General features: G+C 38.0%; 1 protein-coding gene across 1 annotated transcript in view; it reads left to right on the top strand.

Moving 5' to 3' along the window:
• The window catches only part of AXDND1 (axonemal dynein light chain domain containing 1), a 109,452-nt gene extending 96,358 nt beyond the window's left edge, over positions 1 to 13,094 (top strand). The window contains exons 20-27 of the mRNA XM_053693111.1: positions 224 to 320; positions 450 to 560; positions 4,317 to 4,421; positions 7,295 to 7,378; positions 8,576 to 8,713; positions 8,790 to 8,881; positions 12,611 to 12,744; positions 12,885 to 13,094. Of these exons, the coding sequence (XP_053549086.1) occupies positions 224 to 320; positions 450 to 560; positions 4,317 to 4,421; positions 7,295 to 7,378; positions 8,576 to 8,713; positions 8,790 to 8,881; positions 12,611 to 12,744; positions 12,885 to 12,982 (859 nt within the window). The 3' untranslated portion in view covers positions 12,983 to 13,094. The remainder of the gene's footprint in view (positions 1 to 223; positions 321 to 449; positions 561 to 4,316; positions 4,422 to 7,294; positions 7,379 to 8,575; positions 8,714 to 8,789; positions 8,882 to 12,610; positions 12,745 to 12,884) is intronic.
• The last annotated feature ends 5,876 nt before the right edge of the window (positions 13,095 to 18,970 follow it).

Consider the following 18,970-nt stretch of genomic DNA (forward strand, 5'->3'; position numbering starts at 1 on the left):
TTTGATAAGTAACCATTCTGTGTATTTGCACTTAAGATAGGATCAAGAGATTAACATATAGCCCTAGCTACTAAAGATAGTTGGATTTTAGTCCTAAAGCATAATATAGTCCTTCCAGGACTTTTCCTCCAAGTGGAAACAACAAAAATGTATGGCGCTGCCAGCATACGACAAGGAAAAATTACAGTATTGCAAGTAAAAATATTATCTATTCTCTCTGTAGATGTTGCCAAGAGATGGCGGAGAGCATTTCTAGAGAGAAATCATCCCTGGCAGACGAGGACCCTGATAATGAATTGAGGGAACTTCAGTCAGTTAAGGTATGTTCTGCTCCATCATCTGATATGAAAATGCCACCCATGGTTCCAGGAGCCTAACATTAGTTGCAATGTAAACAAACTCAAACATTTTATTAAAAAAAGATGACGCTGTATATTTTCTCTCTACAGAATTCATGTAACGAATGGATTGAAACATGTCAGCTGATTCTTTCCGATGCTACAGGATATTTAATGCCATCCCTTGCTTCACTAGGATTAAGCATCAGTAATGGTCCCGAGGTACATGTTTCATCTTCAGAATGATTAGATCTGTAGGGATAATGTAACCAGTAATTAAGCATGGGAGAAGCAGAAGCTTATCTCCCAACAGGAACAGGAAACTCAACATTTGAAAGTGGAAAATGTCCATTTTAAAATGAAGTGTCTAATAAATCTCTAACATGATCAGTTTAAAACTGAGAATTCTTGAAAACACAGACCTTTTTTTGTAGGAAACTAAAGTAATGTAAGTATAAAGGGGCAGTAAACACTACTATGTACTATTGCAGTATATTACAGACATTGGACTACATAGGTAATGTGCAACAGGAGTAGAGGGTTAAAGGGTTAATCGCCCATTAAAGTGATTTTTAGAACTCAGTGGGCACTTTTTTTTTCTTTTTTTAGACTACCCACAGGAAAAAGCTCTTTTTTCGTTGTATAAAAAAAAAGCTTTACATAGCAGGCCATGTAGGTAAGAATAAAATGCACCCACAAGGGCTCCTTTAACACATTATCTATGTACTGCAATATTTGTTTACTGACCCTTTAAACCAATTAAACTTAATCTAATCTATTAGAGTCCATATCTATCTTTCTTTCATGTAATTAGCAAGAGTCCATGAGCTAGTGACGTATGGGATATACATTCCTACCAGGAGGGGCAAAGTTTCCCAAACCTCAAAATGCCTATAAATACACCCCTCACCACACCCACAATTCAGTTTTTACAAACTTTGCCTCCGATGGAGGTGGTGAAGTAAGTTTGTGCTAGATTCTACGTTGATATGCGCTCCGCAGCAAGTTGGAGCCCGGTTTTCCTCTCAGCGTGCAGTGAATGTCAGAGGGATGTGAGGAGAGTATTGCCTATTTGAATGCAGTGATCTCCTTCTAAGGGGTCTATTTCATAGGTTCTCTGTTATCGGTCGTAGAGATTCATCTCTTACCTCCCTTTTCAGATCGACGATATACTCTTATATATACCATTACCTCTACTGATTCTCGTTTCAGTACTGGTTTGGCTATCTACTATATGTAGATGAGTGTCCTGGGGTAAGTTCTTTGATTCCTCAGACAAGGGTAACCTTTCTGGGTTTCCAGATGGATTCAGTGTCCATGACTCTGTCTTTAACAGACAAGAGACGTCTAAAGTTGATTACAGCTTGTTGAAACCTTCAGTCACAATCATTCCCTTCGGTAGCCTTATGCATGGAAATTCTAGGTCTTATGACTGCTGCATCGGACGCGATCCCCTTTGCTCGTTTTCACATGCGACCTCTTCAGCTCTGTATGCTGAAGCAATGGTGCAAGGATTACACGAATATATCTCAATTAATATCTTTAAAACCGATTGTTCGACACTCTCTAACATGGTGGACAGATCACCATCGTTTAATTCAGGGGGCTTCTTTTGTGCTTCCGACCTGGACTGTAATTTCAACAGATGCAAGTCTCACAGGTTGGGGAGCTGTGTGGGGATCTCTGACGGCACAAGGAGTTTGGGAATCTCAGGAGGTGAGATTACCGATCAATATTTTGGAACTCTGTGCAATTTTCAGAGCTCTTCAGTTTTGGCCTCTTCTGAAGAGAGAATCGTTCATTTGTTTTCAGACAGACAATGTCACAACTGTGGCATACATCAATCATCAAGGAGGGACTCACAGTCCTCTGGCTATGAAAGAAGTATCTCGAATTTTGGTTTGGGCGGAATCCAGCTCCTGTCTAATCTCTGCGGTTCATATCCCAGGTGTAGACAATTGGGAAGCGGATTATCTCAGTCGCCAAACGTTGCATCCGGGCGAATGGTCTCTTCACCCAGATGTATTTCTTCAGATTGTTCAAATGTGGGAACTTCCAGAAATAGATCTGATGGCGTCCCATCTAAACAAGAAACTTCCCAGGTATCTGTCCAGATCCCGGGATCCTCAGGCGGAGGCAGTGGATGCATTATCACTTCCTTGGAAGTATCATCCTGCCTATATCTTTCCGCCTCTAGTTCTTCTTCCAAGAGTAATCTCCAAGATTCTGAAGGAATGCTCGTTTGTTCTGCTGGTAGCTCCGGCATGGCCTCACAGGTTTTGGTATGCGGATCTTGTCCGGATGGCCTCTTGCCAACCGTGGACTCTTCCGTTAAGACCAGACCTTCTGTCACAAGGTCCTTTTTTCCATCAGGATCTGAAATCCTTAAATTTAAAGGTATGGAGATTGAACGCTTGATTCTTGGTCAAAGAGGTTTCTCTGACTCTGTGATTAATACTATGTTACAGGCTCGTAAATCTGTATCTCGAGAGATATATTATAGAGTCTGGAAGACTTATATTTCTTGGTGTCTTTCTCATCATTTTTCCTGGCATTCTTTTAGAATATCGAGAATTTTACAGTTCCTTCAGGATGGTTTAGATAAGGGTTTGTCCGCAAGTTCTTTGAAAGGACAAATCTCTGCTCTTTCTGTTCTTTTTCACAGAAAGATTGCTATTCTTCCTGATATTCATTGTTTTGTACAAGCTTTGGTTCGTATAAAACCTGTCATTAAGTCAATTTCTCCTCCTTGGAGTTTGAATTTGGTTCTGGGAGCTCTTCAAGCTCATCCGTTTGAACCTATGCATTCATTGGACATTAAATTACTTTCTTGGAAAGTTTTGTTCCTTTTGGCCATCTCTTCTGCCAGAAGAGTTTCTGAATTATCTGCTCTTTCTTGTGAGTCTCCTTTTCTGATTTTTCATCAGGATAAGGCGGTGTTGCGAACTTCTTTTGAATTTTTACCTAAAGTTGTGAATTCCAACAACATTAGTAGAGAAATTGTGGTTCCTTCATTATGTCCTAATCCTAAGAATTCTAAGGAGAAATCGTTGCATTCTTTGGATGTTGTTAGAGCTTTGAAATATTATGTTGAAGCTACGAAATCTTTTCGTAAGACTTCTAGTCTATTTGTTATCTTTTCCGGTTCTAGAAAAGGCCAGAAAGCTTCTGCCATTTCTTTGGCATCTTGGTTGAAATCTTTAATTCATCTTGCCTATGTTGAGTCGGGTAAAACTCCGCCTCAGAGAATTACAGCTCATTCTACTAGGTCAGTTTCTACTTCCTGGGCGTTTAGGAATGAAGCTTCGGTTGACCAGATCTGCAAAGCAGCAACTTGGTCCTCTTTGCATACTTTTACTAAATTCTACCATTTTGATGTATTTTCTTCTTCTGAAGCAGTTTTTGGTAGAAAAGTACTTCAGGCAGCGGTTTCTGTTTGAATCTTCTGCTTATGTTTTTTGTTAAACTTTATTTTGGGTGTGGATTATTTTCAGCAGGAATTGGCTGTCTTTATTTTATCCCTCCCTCTCTAGTGACTCTTGTGTGGAAAGATCCACTTCTTGGGTAGTCATTATCCCATACGTCACTAGCTCATGGACTCTTGCTAATTACATGAAAGAAAACATAATTTATGTAAGAACTTACCTGATAAATTCATTTCTTTCATATTAGCAAGAGTCCATGAGGCCCGCCCTTTTTTTGTGGTGGTTATGATTTTGTATAAAGCACAATTATTCCAATTCCTTATTTTATATGCTTTCGCACTTTTTTATCACCCCACTTCTTGGCTATTCGTTAAACTGAATTGTGGGTGTGGTGAGGGGTGTATTTATAGGCATTTTGAGGTTTGGGAAACTTTGCCCCTCCTGGTAGGAATGTATATCCCATACGTCACTAGCTCATGGACTCTTGCTAATATGAAAGAAATGAATTTATCAGGTAAGTTCTTACATAAATTATGTTCTTCATATATTACAGGAAGGCTCTCCTTTAGCAACTGGTAACGAGGCGCAACAGCACACCGCTGCGCAGTCAGAGTACAGGTCAAGTAAAAAAGCAACAGCTGAGTTCCATCCACAGAAGGTAACCTGTGCTAAACATTGTGGGGCCTAATTATCATAGTGCGAGCGGACATGATCCGATATTGTGGATCATGTCCGCTGCACATCGATAAATGCTGACAGCATATGCTGTAAATAAATGCAGATAAATGCAGATTCACGGCCGCTAGCAGGGGGTGTCAATCAACTCAGAGCAGGCAGACAGGTTATGGCGAAGCGGTCTTTAGCATTAAACTTTTCATTTTAAGGCTATAAAACATACCTTACTTGCTGAAAACCTCTTGAGAGCACAGATGAAAAAGTAATGAAATCCCTATTGCCTTTGTTATTGTGCACTGCCATCCAAAATCACTCCCCATCAGTGCACATGTGAGATGAGTAAATTCTTGGGAGCGTGCATGTGATGAATAGGGGAGTAGAATTCTCGGGAGTGTGCATGTGAGGAGCAGTGGAGTAGAATTCTTGGGAGCGTGCATGTGAAGAACAGTGGAATAGAATTATTGAGAGCGTGCATGTTGAGAGCAGTGGAATAGAATTCTTGGGAGCATGCATGTGAAGAACAGTGGAATAGAATTATTGAGAGTGTGCATGTGGAGAGCAGTGAAGTAGAATTCTTGAGAGTGTGCATGTGAAGGATAGTGGAGTAGAATGCTTGGGAGCGTGCATGTTGAGAGCAGTGGAGTAGAATGCTTGGGAGCGTGCATGTTGAGAGCAGTGGAGTAGAATTCTTGGGAGCATGCATGTTGAGAGCAGTGGAGTAGAATGCTTGGGAGCATGCATGTTGAGAGCAGTGGAGTAGAATGCTTGGGAGCGTGCATGTGAATGACAGTGTAGTGGAATTCACACTCACAAGACAGAAGCACCTTCTAGTGCCGCAAGCTGTTGATTCACAGAACTCCAGTTACCTGACCCCACGGCATACTTTCCGATCTCATTTTACAAAATATTTCAGCCAAACATGGCCTAGGGTGACAAGTTCTCTGGATCATTTACATACTTAGCTAATTCTGTCATTTATAAAATAAGTAAGGGGGAGTCCATGAGGGAGATAAGAGGGGACGAATACCCCTATTAGTTTAACAGACACTTTGGGGCCGATTTATCATCGGTCTGTCCGACATCCGCTCAGAGGGTCATGTCCTACAGACATCGATGAATGCCGACAGCATATTCTGTTGGCATTTATCATTGCACAAGCAGTTCTTGTGTTGTGTGGGAAGAGCTGGCGCTTAAGAACTACCCTGAAGCCTAGTATAGTGGGGCTCCCTCAAAACACCCCCAAAGATACAAACAGAAAGAAGAAAGAGTTAAGCTAGGGGTTAAGGGGAATAATAACAATAACAAATGTTATAAATGCACTAAATAATAAATAGTGTATAAAAAAGCCACTAAGGACGAGATCGAACAAGCAGATTACAATAGTAGCTACATTTTAATACATATAATAAATGATAATATAAACACTGTGCATCTATATTACAGTAAAATGATTTAAAATAAAAATAAAAAATGTCCTAGGCTGATAGCCACATAAAGGAGATAATAAAACAGAAAAAAATCTTGTTATTACACTGTTATAGAAAACCAAATCCAAAATGCTGCCCCCTGCAAATTCACGGCCAATCGGCTGCTAGCAGGGGGTGTCAATCAGCCAGATCGTATGCGATCAGGCGGAATGATATCCGCAGCCTCAGAGCTGGCGGACCGTTAAGGAGCAGCGGTCTTAAAAAAAACAGCTGCATCAGGGGCCGTTCGGCCCTTGATAAATCGGCCCCCTAGACTCTGATCCTGGGGACCACAGTAAAACTGGCAATATTTAAAAAGAGCTCCCTGTAATCTAGTGACAAATTAGCACCTGCTTTATTGGCAATTAAATATGTTTTCTCTATGTTAAATAACTAATGCTGAAATAACTGATATATTTGTGATCTTTGTAATTTAATTTGAGTATCATTTATAGAAAACTACATAGAACTGACACTTGCAATTAATTCTCAGTCTGCATCTTAGAGACAAGCACAAAGCTTCCCTTCTGTCATTGTCTTGTGCAAGGAAAGGCAATTAGAGACAGCTTGTGCGGCCCTATAAAAAAGATAATCCCAAATTAGCACAGTCCGTTACATTTGTATAATTAAATAGCAGAAATAACTGCCAGTTTTTATCCCTGCAGCAGTATGAGCACACTTGTATCTTTTGTACCGAATAAAACGTTCTTAAACAGACCCAATATTTAATTCATGATTCAGAAAGATCATATAATTTTAAATACCTATTCAATTTACTTATATTATCTAATTGTCTTCATTCTTCTAGTATCCTTTGTTGAAAGAGCAGTAATGCACTACTGTGAGCTAGCTGAAAGCCAATAGCAAGAGGCATATATGTGCAGCCACCAATCAGCAGCTTCTGAGCCTACCTAGGTATACTTTTCAACAAAGGATACAAAGAGAAAGAAACAAATTAGATAGAAATAAATTAGAAAGTTATTTAAAATTGTATGCTCTATCTGCCCCTTTAAGCAGATTATAATTTTAATCCTTATAATACCTGTTGATATTTATTTATCAGATTAATATACCTATATCTACCGATCATATATTTTGTTTACGCACTAAAATTATTGGCCTTGATTTTAGTAATTGAATGATTTTTCCTAATTGGTGAAGTATCAGTCTGGAGGTTTATGTTTACTTATATACGTATGTGTGTATGCACATTACAGAAAACTAGCTACACACAATAAACATAGTAACAATACTATAGACAGTAAACTGTTTGAATGATTTATATGCTGGTGATATTAAAGGGACATGAAACCCAAAAGATACAGATACAGCATACAATTTTAAACAACTTATGTAATTTGCTTTGTTTCTTTATCATGGTCGCACACAGCAAGATAGTGCTGAATTCCTTGCAGAAGACTACATCATTCATAAGAAGCCCAGTGAAGAAGAAAACGCCCCTCTATCACCCCAAGTAAAAAAAAAATATATTCTTCTTCATTTGGGCTTGTTAGACAGATTTAACTTTTTTTAGAAATTTGAAACAATTCAGGTGCATGACTGTGCTTATTTTGTGGTATGAAATTGGTGAGCTTGGCACAGTTTTGTGCTTAAAATTAATGTTTTAATTCTCAGTATACTACAAAAGTGTAAGAAAGAGGAATTAGTAATATATATATATATATGTATGTATCCAAATGAAAAAGCACTCACCGGGTCTTTCCAGCAATAACAACTTTAATATGTGACGTTTCGGGGTTGCCCCCGTCTTCAGACAGCTACTTACAGACAAACACACCAACTCAACCTTTATGGTGAGAGACCCGCTCCCAAGTGCAGCCCTGCCATGAGTCACCACGTCATCGGCTGCCATAGCAACCAGGACGCGTCCCGGCAGAGTACTAATTCTATTAAAAATATGTTAAAAAGATAGCGCAATGCATTGTTACAGCACAGTTTACATAGGCACTACTTAAAAAATGGCAATTAAACAGATATTACTCATATACAGGTAAATGCATGAGGGCAATAGAAACACCAGATAGGAAAAGAAAAAGATCCTAATATAGCTCGTTCCATGTTATATATTGGGTCCAGTGTGCTGCAATAGAGATTACCCAAAGTAAATACAGGATCATGGACAATAAGCATATTAGATGGCCAATATAGGCTAATAATATAATAATATATAATACATATGCTATGAGAGAGAGAGAGAGAGAGAGAGAGAATATGAATGAATATGAATGTATGGACAATGGGGTAATGCTTTGTGGGTTTTTACTGGGGGTGGTATCAGTGCTGTGTGTGTTACAGGCATCTAAAGCAGTACAATAATTGATCATGTGTTACTGGCAGCCAAAGGGATAAAATTACTGCTCAGCTGTGAAAAATATGTATGAGATAGTCAAATATGGGCCTAAGGTAGAGCTTTGGGGAGGGCCATTGTGTGACACCCACCTAACCACCAGTGTCCAGTCACCTACTGGTTGTCCAGTATTTTTGTGTTGGGTAACTGGGAACCCTCGAGCCACCATGTTGTAATCTATGTTTAAAGGCATTTTATCTTATCTTTTCTCCTCTGCTGAAGCCAGTTCGGGAAAGTTATATATGAGCTATTGGAGTAACAACCTCACAGTGTGTAATGTCCTTGTAATACTCTTATTTCTAGGATCAAAAAATACTATCTAGTAAACAGAATTTACTGGAGAAGAAGACGCCTGAGTCAGATGTCATGATGATCATAGGTCATGATGGTAACATTCATAACAAGTCCTTGAAAGGAGAGGAGATCCCTGTTTCTTCTGAGGTTAGACCCTATATTGTGCTCTGTACCACTTGCCTCTAATCGTTACGCTTCATATCACTTTCTGTCTCCTTTGTAGGGGTTCCTGACTGGTAGCAGGCCTGACACCCCTAAGTCCTTGCAGGCTTTTGAATACTTGACGTCATTGGAACAATTGCAGAACCGCCTCCTGTAAGTTCTTTGTTCAGACTGAAAGTTCCATAACTTGTTGCAGGATTCTACAATTTTTGGAGCCTTTGGACTGATGTTATTTAGATTTGTAGCTGACGCAGTACTGAGAGATCTGCTGCCCTCTGATCTCACCAACTCATATTTACTACATATATTTATCAGACTCCGAAGGCAGTGATGCATAGAGGTGTCACCCCCCTACTAGACAACCAGGGATCACTGATTTGTCATACAGTTAATAAATAAAAACTCTGGAGTCATAGGGATGGGCAAGCATCAAGCATTTATAATGAACCAGCCTAGTTAGCCTAGAACAAAAAACACCTGCTTGTTAATAATTGCTTCTGATCCATTTATTAATTTTCCTGTTGGCACACCCCATAAGCCATTCTCCCTGCTTCTTTTGTAAATGGACATGAAATAAAAGGGACAGGAAATGTAAAAAAACGCCTCTGCATTACACTTACTCAATAATTCACTATAAAGGAGTTTAATGGCTTATTTTTTATTCTGAAGAATTTTACACAACCCTAATCTTTTCCCCCTTCTTAGTTATCAGAATCAATGCCTATCCATCTTCAGTGAGTGACCAGTAGATTCTTTACAAACTGATCTAGAGCATTAAAGCTTAAAGGGACATTAAACACTAAATAAATGCTAGATAGAATGATGCATTCAAAGAAAAGATTAGTCCATGACTAACATGTAGATGGAATTTTTAAAGTTTCATTAGCTGCTTAAATATTAACAAAATAAGTGTAAAGTTTTAGTGTCTATAAAACAATGGGAGCTGCCATGTTGTAACTTAGGCTACCTTCTCTGCTGGGGCCAATTAGGGACAGTTATAAATAGGTCACTAGAGTGTGCAGCCAATGGCTGTGTGGATTATAACAGTGTTCTGCACTTTAATTTCTAACAGGAACTGAAATGTTTATAATTTCAGAATTGAATTACAGGAAAAGGGGACATAATAAATAATGTAGAGTTTTTTTTATATATACAATTTATCCATTTAAAGCTTGTAATAGACCACATGGACCAACATAGGGAAAGAGCAGAGCTGGATAGGCATTCATCAGAATAAAAAAATAAGTAAAATTCTACAATTAAAAACCCTTATACAGATTAATTACCCAGTGTCTGTTTAGAGTATGGGAACTCGATTTCCCTAGGCATATTACCATACATCACCCCATTCAGTACTGTGACACCATAATAATAAACACCTAGATTACGAGTTTTGCGGTAACAGGGGTGTGGTGCTAACTTGCAGTTTTTTCTCACCGCTCACTTCCCTGCAGCGCTGGTATTACGGGTTTTTACAAACCCGGCGTTAGCAGGCAAGAAGTGAGCGTAGAGCAAAATTGAGCACCACACTGCACTCCTATACCAGCACTGCTTAAGTGAGCGGTGAGCTGGCTGTACGTGCTCGTCCACGATTTCCCCATAGACATTAATGGGGAGAGCTGGCTGAAAAAAAGTCTAACACCTGCAAAAAACCTACCTAAACACCTAACCTAACCCTACAATTAAATAAATTAAATACAATTAAATAAATTAAATACAATTAAATAAATTAAATATAATTAAATAAATTAAATACAATTAGCTAAATTACAAAAAAATCAAACACTAAATTACAGAAAATAAAAAACAAGATATTTAAAATAATTACACCTAATCTAAGAGCCCTATCAAAATAAAAAAGCCCCCCCCCAAAATAAAACAAACCCTAAACTAAACTATCAATAGCCCTTAAAAGGGCCTTTTGCGGGGCATTGCCCCAAAGAAATCAGCTCTTTTACCTGAAAAAGAAATACAAACAACCCCCCCAACAGTAAAACCCACCACCCTATTAAGGGCTATTGATAGTTTAGTTTAGGCTAGGGTTTTTTATTTTGGGGGGGCTTTTTTATTTTGATAGGGCTCTTAGATTAGGTGTAATTAGTTTAAATATCTTGTAATTTGTTTTTTATTTTCTGTAATTTAGTGTTTGTTTGTTTTTTTGTAATTTAGCCAATTGTATTTAATTTATTTAATTGTATTTAATTTATATAAGTTATTTAATTGTAGTGTAGTGTTAGGTGTAAGTGTAACTTAGGTTAGGTTTTATTTTACAGGTAAATTTGTATTTATTTTAGCTAGGTAGTAAATAGTTAATAACTATTTAGTAACTATTATACCTAGTTAAAATAAATACCAACTTGCCTGTAAAATAAAAATAAACCCTAAGATAGATACAATGTAACTATTTCATAGGTAAGTATTTAGTTTTAAATAGGAATAATTTAGGTAATTATAGGAATTTTATTTAGATTTATTTTAATTATATTTAAGTTAGGGGGTGTTAGGGTTAGACTTAGGTTTAAAGGGTTAATAAATTTAGAATAGTGGCGGCGGCGTTGGGGACGGCAGATTAGGGGTTAATAAGTATAATGTAGGTGGCGGCGATGTTAGGGGCGGCAGATTAGGGGATAATATTTAACTAGTGTTTGCGAAACGCAGGAAGTGCGGCGGTTTAGGGGTTAATATGTTTATTCTAGTGGCAGCAATGTCCGGAGCGGCAGATTAGGGGTTAATATTTTTATTATAGTGTTTGTGATGCGGGAGGGCCTAGGTTTAGGGGTTAATAGGTAGTTTATGGGTGTTAGTGTACTTTTTAGCACTTTAGTTATGAGTTTTATGCTACAGCTTTGTAGCGTAAAACTCATAACTACTGACTTTAGAATGCGTTAGGAATCTTGGCAGTAGAGGGTGTACCGCTCACTTTTTGGCCTCCCAGGACAAACCCGTAATACCGGCGCTATGGAAGTCCCATAGAAAAAAGCCTTTACGAAATTTATGTAAGTTGATTTGCGGTAAGGTCAAAAAAGTGTGCGGTACACCTATACCTGCAAGACTCGTAATAGCAGCAGGCGTAAAAAAGCAGCTGCTTTTTCACCTTCCAGCAAAACTCATAATCTAGCCGAAAGATAGGAATACAGTGGGTAGAAGATGCTGATTACTTCTATACCATGTGTCAGCTTCTTGCTCCGTTTCATTGTCAAGAACAGCCTCTTCCTTTGTCCCTGTGCTTGACATGTTTTGAAATTTGCATTTTATTATCATCCAGTTGTTTCATGTCCTACTACTCTGATAGAATTTTGTCTATAATTCTAAATAACATAATTACACCAAAAAGCATTTTTATGAACAGAAAGTTTCATGCACAGTCTTCATAAATAGACTCAATTACACGCCCATTTGTCATGAATATTAAAGGGGCAGGAAACCCCAAAATGTTGTTTCATGATTTGGATAGAACATATCATTTTAAACAACTTCCAATTTACTTCTATTGTCAAATTTGCTTCCTTCTCTTGTTATCCATTGCTGAAGGAACAGCATTGCACTACTGGCAGCTAGCGGAACACATCTAGTTAGCCAATCACAAGAGACAAATGTGTGCAGGCACCAAACGGCAGCTAGCTCCCACTAGTGTAGGATATTTGCATATTCATTTTCAACAAGGGATACCAAGAGAATGAAGCACATTTTACAATAGATGTGAATTTAAAAGTGTCTTAAAATTAGATGCTCTATCTGAATCATGTAAGTTTAATTTTGACTTTCCTATTCCTTTAACAACAGCAAATACTTATAATGAATTTACCAGTCATATTTTGCTGAGCAACGCCACACTGGGCATGACTGTTTACTGGTATTACGCACCATCTTTCTTTGGCACAGGTTAGCAGAGCAGAGAGCTCAGCACGCTGAGGAAAGGTCAGAGAATTTGGATGAGCAATTAAAAGCCGCTTTACAAAAGATACAGGAGTTGGAGAAAATGAAGCAAAGAGATGAAAGCAACAAAATACTTGAGGGTAAGTGTGTGGCACAGCCCAGTGCCAGCTTCCTGTAGTACAGATAAACAGCATTTGCCTTTGTATTAGTTATAGCAAAAACCTGCTGCTGTTCCATTTTGTGTGCCGAACCAAAGTGCCAAATGTATTTCTCTTCCTAGACTCATCCAGTGAAGTACAAACAACAGCAGAAGAGATCGTGTCTAAACCTACAGTGAAAAAGGCCCCAAAGTCTGCAAAATCTAAAAAGATGAAATAAGAAGCATTTAGCTGGGGTGTAATTACAGCATTATTTTCGCAAGACTTTGTGAAGTTTTTATACAGACTGTATTTTCATTATTGTAATAGATTGCATAAAGGTGTAATTAAGATGTGTGGTATATTCTATCATACTCACAAGAATAATAGATATGTTTATATAGTAAGAGATATAGAACAATTAAATAGAAAATTAGCGATCTAGGCAAGTATTCCCGGTCCGCTTGCTTACCTCCATAAATGCTCTGTATACATTATTACCAATGCCCAAAGGAACTTTGGGTAAGATATGCAAATTAGAAATTCAATATCTCAGTTTTTTGCTCTCAAGTGCTGTTTTTAAATACAGCAATCCCATTTGGGCCAGATTACAAGTAGAGCGCAAAATATCGCTTACGGGAGCTCAATATTTGCGCTCCACTCAGTAATACCAATGCACGCAAATGTGTGCTGATATTACAAGTAAAGCACAATGCGAACATGACCTCGCATTCGCATTGCATGGAAGCTTTGCGCTCATGAGTACAAGCTTCCATAGGCTCCAATGGGAACCTCGTTCTCATGCCGTCAGACACGGCTGAGAACCTAGTGCATCGAAGGGGGTAAGTCGTGCAGCGATGGGCAGCAAATATTAAATATATATGAATATATAGGAGGTAGGTTAAGTGCACTCACACTAACTGTATTCAAATGCCAGGGTGCTAAGAGGCGGGTAGATAGTAGATGTGGAACAAAGCACTCACTGGTCTAGAAATATATTCAAACTTGAGTTTTATTTACAATGACTTTTTCGGGGTGTTCACCCCTTCATCAGACCAACGGTTGGTCTGATGAAGGGGTGAACACCCCAAAACGTCACTGCAAATAAAACTTAAGTTTGAATATATTTCAAGACCAATGAGTGCTTTGTTCCACATCTACTATATGAATATATACATATATATTTATATGTATATTTACAGATATTAACATATAAATATATATGTATATAAGCATATACATATATTTATAGTAATTACACAGTCCCCATAGACCACAATGTAAAGGCACTTTTCAGTGCCATTTTTCTTCTAACACCCCACACCCGCAAACTTTAAACCTGTTTTGTGCAGTTATTTTTAATAAAAATAAAGATGCTACTATTTTTTTTATTTTATTAAGGCACACTATACTTTATTTTGGGGGCAATTGGGGGACATTTTTAAAATTAATTTTAAAATTAATTATGAGCTCGTAGTAGCACTAACCAGCCACTTGTGACGGCTTTTTATTTATTGTGCGCCCCTAAATGGGTAAATGTGCCCAACTGGCATGTACTAATTTAGCACTCCACTACAGCAAGTCAAATAGATACAACTATAATATTAAAATCCTCCATTACATAAAAGTAAGAGCTATAGAAATATTGTATAGAAAATTAGCAGATCTTGGCAAGTATCCCTGCTCGCTTACCCCCAGAATTACTCTGTATACATTGTTACTAATGCACAAGGTAACTCTGGGTAAGATATGCACATTAGATATTCAATATCTCACAGTTTTTGCTTCCAAGAACTGTTTCAAACACAGCAATTCCCTTTATGTGGTAGAATACAGCAAGGAAAACCACTTCTGGACATCTGTTTAAAGTTGTTTGGTGACGTTTATTTACAGAGAAAAAGCAATACTCATTTAAGTTATCTTACGTTTATGTAATGGAGGATTTTAATCTCATGGTATCTCCACCATAACTATATAATGGTAATAGAAGACAGCACTCGCTGGCCTTAAGGATAAGCAATAGAAGCTCTTATTTACGTGACGTTTCAGGGACAGCTCCCCTTCATCAGATGAAGGGGAGCTATCCCTGAAACGTCACGTAAATAAGAGCTTCTATTGGTTATCCTTAAGTCCAGTGAGTGCTGTCTTCTATTACCTTTATTTCTACCTGCATTCAGCACCCTGGCAACTGGACACCTGTTTGTGTGAGTGCACCAGCCTCTGTGAATATATATATATATATATATATATATATATATAGATTCACTATTTCAATAGAGAGAAACACGAAGAGGACACAGTAGTGTCCTTTCCAAGGAAAGACAGGGATTTCAGCACTCCAGAAATTTAGCTCTTTAATAAGAGATATCTATAAAGTATCAAAATTAAATATGTAAAAATTGGTGCTCCCTACCCCAGCGCAACCTGATCAGCGGCCGGGCCCCCTAAATCAAATCACACATAGATAGTTAATAAATGAATTTTATTACAAGTGCGAATAAAAATCAAGTGTTTCAAAATATAAAAAACACATAGTTAAAGCTGGCCAGCTCACAATGGTTGCTTACGATGCAATAATAGTGACCTTAAATATAGTTATAACAAAGTTATTTAGCAACACCCCAAGCCAATGGGTAGCCCTGTGAATACACAGGAATCTGCTACCATGGATGTAGGAGGGGATCCATGCAAAATAACTAAGAAGGCAGCAACAAGTATTGGCAACACCTCTCTCAGAGGATAACCCAAACTGATTGGAAATATGTTATCATGAGGTAAGTACCTGAGGATCTATGCCTAATACTTCTAAGTATAAGCAAAAAAATACATGTAAGTTGTTTTGACATGTAAGCCTTACATGTCAAAACAACTTACATGTATTTTTTTGCTACCCATTGGCTTGGGGTGTTGCTAAATAACTTTGTTATAACTATATTTAAGGTCACTATTATTGCATCGTAAGCAACCATTGTGAGCTGGCCAGCTTTAACTATGTGTTTTTTATATTTTGAAACACTTGATTTTTATTCGCACTTGTAATAAAATTCATTTATTAACTATCTATGTGTGATTTGATTTAGGGGGCCCGGCCGCTGATCAGGTTGCGCTGGGGTAGGGAGCACCAATTTTTACATATTTAATTTTGATACTTTATAGATATCTCTTATTAAAGAGCTAAATTTCTGGAGTGCTGAAATCCCTGTCTTTCCTTGGAAAGGACACTACTGTGTCCTCTTCGTGTTTCTCTCTATTGAAATAGTGAATCTATGTGTGCATCAGGGTCTGCACCCACGTGTATTTTCTATTAACTATATTATCCTACTCCCCAATAATTTGAGTATATTTTTATATATATATATATATATATATATATATATATATATACACACACACAAAAATAAAGGACAGCACTCCTTTTTATGTTCCTATAAATGTATGTTAAATATAAGACAAAATAGTGCTCAGGACTAGGGTGCACTCCATATAAAAGACCCAAAGGGAATAGACAATATAGACATTTTCTATTATATATATATATATATATATATATATATACACACACCATCCGCAAAAGCTTAGAGGGTCTTCTCTGCCTCTCCATGTATACCTCGGTAGGCCCATAGGTGTGCATGTGTCTTGAGCTCTACATGCCATCAATGTGTGTAACCATATAGTGCTTGTGAGCCTACCTCAGTATGCTTTCATGGAAAGATAAAAAAATAAAATTGGCTATAGAGGTAAATTAATGGGGGGGGGGTCTCTGAATCCTGAAAATTTGATTTTAACTCCGTGATGTTCTTACTCAAACATACAAAAGCTAGGAGATTTGTGAAAATTCTAAGCTTAAAAGGGACATGGTACTCAAACCCTTTCTATCATGTTTCACTGTGGCTGTTTCATATATATGTTAAAAATATATTTTTATGTAAAATGATTAAAAAAAGCAGTTACAATTTAAAAGTAAAACTTTCAGAAAGTGTATGATGGTGCACAAATGTGTCCTGGGACGCTACAACTCACTGACTGACAGAGACAACACCCACAGAAAAAGTTTGTTTATTCAGCACCGGAACATCCAATATTAAAAAAAAAAAAAAAAACACTAATACATTTTGAAATAATATCTGTTATCTGAAACAGGGAACATTTTTGAGTATTTTGTACTTTAAATGAACTAAACATGTTGTGGTTAGAGAAAGAAGTGCTGGGTACGAAGGTGCAATCTTTGTCGTTGTGTCTGTAGAGGTAGCACAGAGTTTAAAGGGACATTAACTGCTTTAGCATTAAAGGACCAGTCAACACAGCACAGAACACAAAACCAAAATAAATATACAGCCACATAGAGGATTAAGTTTATAATGTATATGAGCATTCAAAATAAAAAACAGAATTTATGCTTACCTGATAAATTACTTTCTCCAACGGTGTGTCCGGTCCACGGTGTCATCCATTACTTGTGGGATATTCTCCTCCCCCACAGGGAAAGGCAAGGAGAGCACACAGCAAGAGCTGTCCATATAGTCCCTCCCAGGCTCCGCCCCCCCAGTCATTCGACCGACGGTTAGGAGAAAAAAAGGAGAAACTATAGTGTGCCGTGGTGACTGTAGTGTATAGAGAAAGAAATTCTTCAAACCTGATTAAAAAACCAGGGCGGGCCGTGGACCGGACACACCGTTGGAGAAAGTAATTTATCAGGTAAGCATAAATTCTGTTTCTTCTGTTATGTGTGATCAGTCCACGGGTCATCATTACTTCTGGGATATAACTCCTCCCCAACAGGAAATGCAAGAGGATTCACCCAGCAGAGCTGCATATAGCTCCTCCCCTCTACGTCAGTCCCAGTCATTCTCTTGCACCCAACGACTAGATAGGATGTGTGAGAGGACTATGGTGATTATACTTAGTTTTTATGACTTCAATCAAAAGTTTGTTATTTTAAAATAGCACCGGAGCGTGTTATTACTTCTCTGGCAGAGTTTGAGGAAGAATCTGACAGAGATTTTTTACTATGATTTTAACCGGAGTCGTTAAGATCATATTGCTGTTCTCGACCATCTGAGGGAGGTAAAGGCTTCAGATCAGGGGACAGCGGGCAGATGAATCTGCATTGAGGTATGTGGCAGTTTTTATTTTCTGAATGGAATTGATGAGAAAAGCCTGCCATACCGTTAAAATGACATGTATGTATACACTTCAGTATTCTGGGGATGGTATTTCACCGGAACTACTGTGTTAAAGGTCACTAATCCTTTTTAATAACTATTCTCATGTTAAACGTTTTTGCTGGAATGTAGAATCGTTTACATTGCTGAGGTACTGTGTGAATAAATGTTTGGGCATTATTTTCCACTTGGCAGTTTTTTGCTTTAATTGTGACAGTTTCGTTTCTCTTCACTGCTGTGTGGGAGAGGGAGGGGCCGTTTTTGGCGCTCTTTGCTACGCATCAAAAAATTCCAGTCAGCTACTTTTATATTTCCTGCATGATCCGGTTCATCTCTGACAGATCTCAGGGGTCTTCAAACTTCTTTGAAGGGAGGTAAATTCTCTCAGCAGAGCTGTGAGAATTCTTATAGTGACTGTGTATAAAAAACGTTGTTTTGTTTTCTTATGTACAAATTTAATTAGTGTTGTTTTTTTTTTTACTAATGGGAACAAACCTTTGCTAAAAGTTGTGTTGTTTTAAAATTTGATGCAATAACTGTTTTTCAGTTCATTATTTCAACTGTCATTTAATCGTTAGTACCTCTTTGAGGCACAGTACGTTTTTTGCTAAAAAAGATTATAACCAAGTTGTAAGTTTTTTGCTAGTGTGTTAAACATGTCTGACTCAGAGGAAGATATCTGTGTCATTTGTTCCAATGCCAAGGTGGAGCCCAATAGAAATTTATGTACTAACTGTATTGATGCTACTTTAAATAAAAGTCAATCTGTACAATGTGAACAAATTTCACCAAACAGCGAGGGGAGAGTTATGCCGACTAACTCGCCTCACGCGACAGTACCTGCATCTCCCGCCCGGGAGGTGCGTGATATTTTGGCGCCTAGTACATCTGGGCGGCCATTACAGATAACATTACAAGATATGGCTACTGTTATGACTGAAGTTTTGTCTAAATTACCTGAACTAAGAGGCAAGCGTGATCACTCTGGGGTGAGAACAGAGTGCGCTGACAATGCTAGGGCCATGTCTGATACTGCGTCACAGCTTGCAGAGCATGAGGACGGAGAG

The sequence above is a fragment of the Bombina bombina genome, chromosome 10 (assembly GCF_027579735.1).
Source record: "Bombina bombina isolate aBomBom1 chromosome 10, aBomBom1.pri, whole genome shotgun sequence".
Taxonomy (NCBI): Eukaryota; Metazoa; Chordata; class Amphibia; order Anura; family Bombinatoridae; genus Bombina; species Bombina bombina.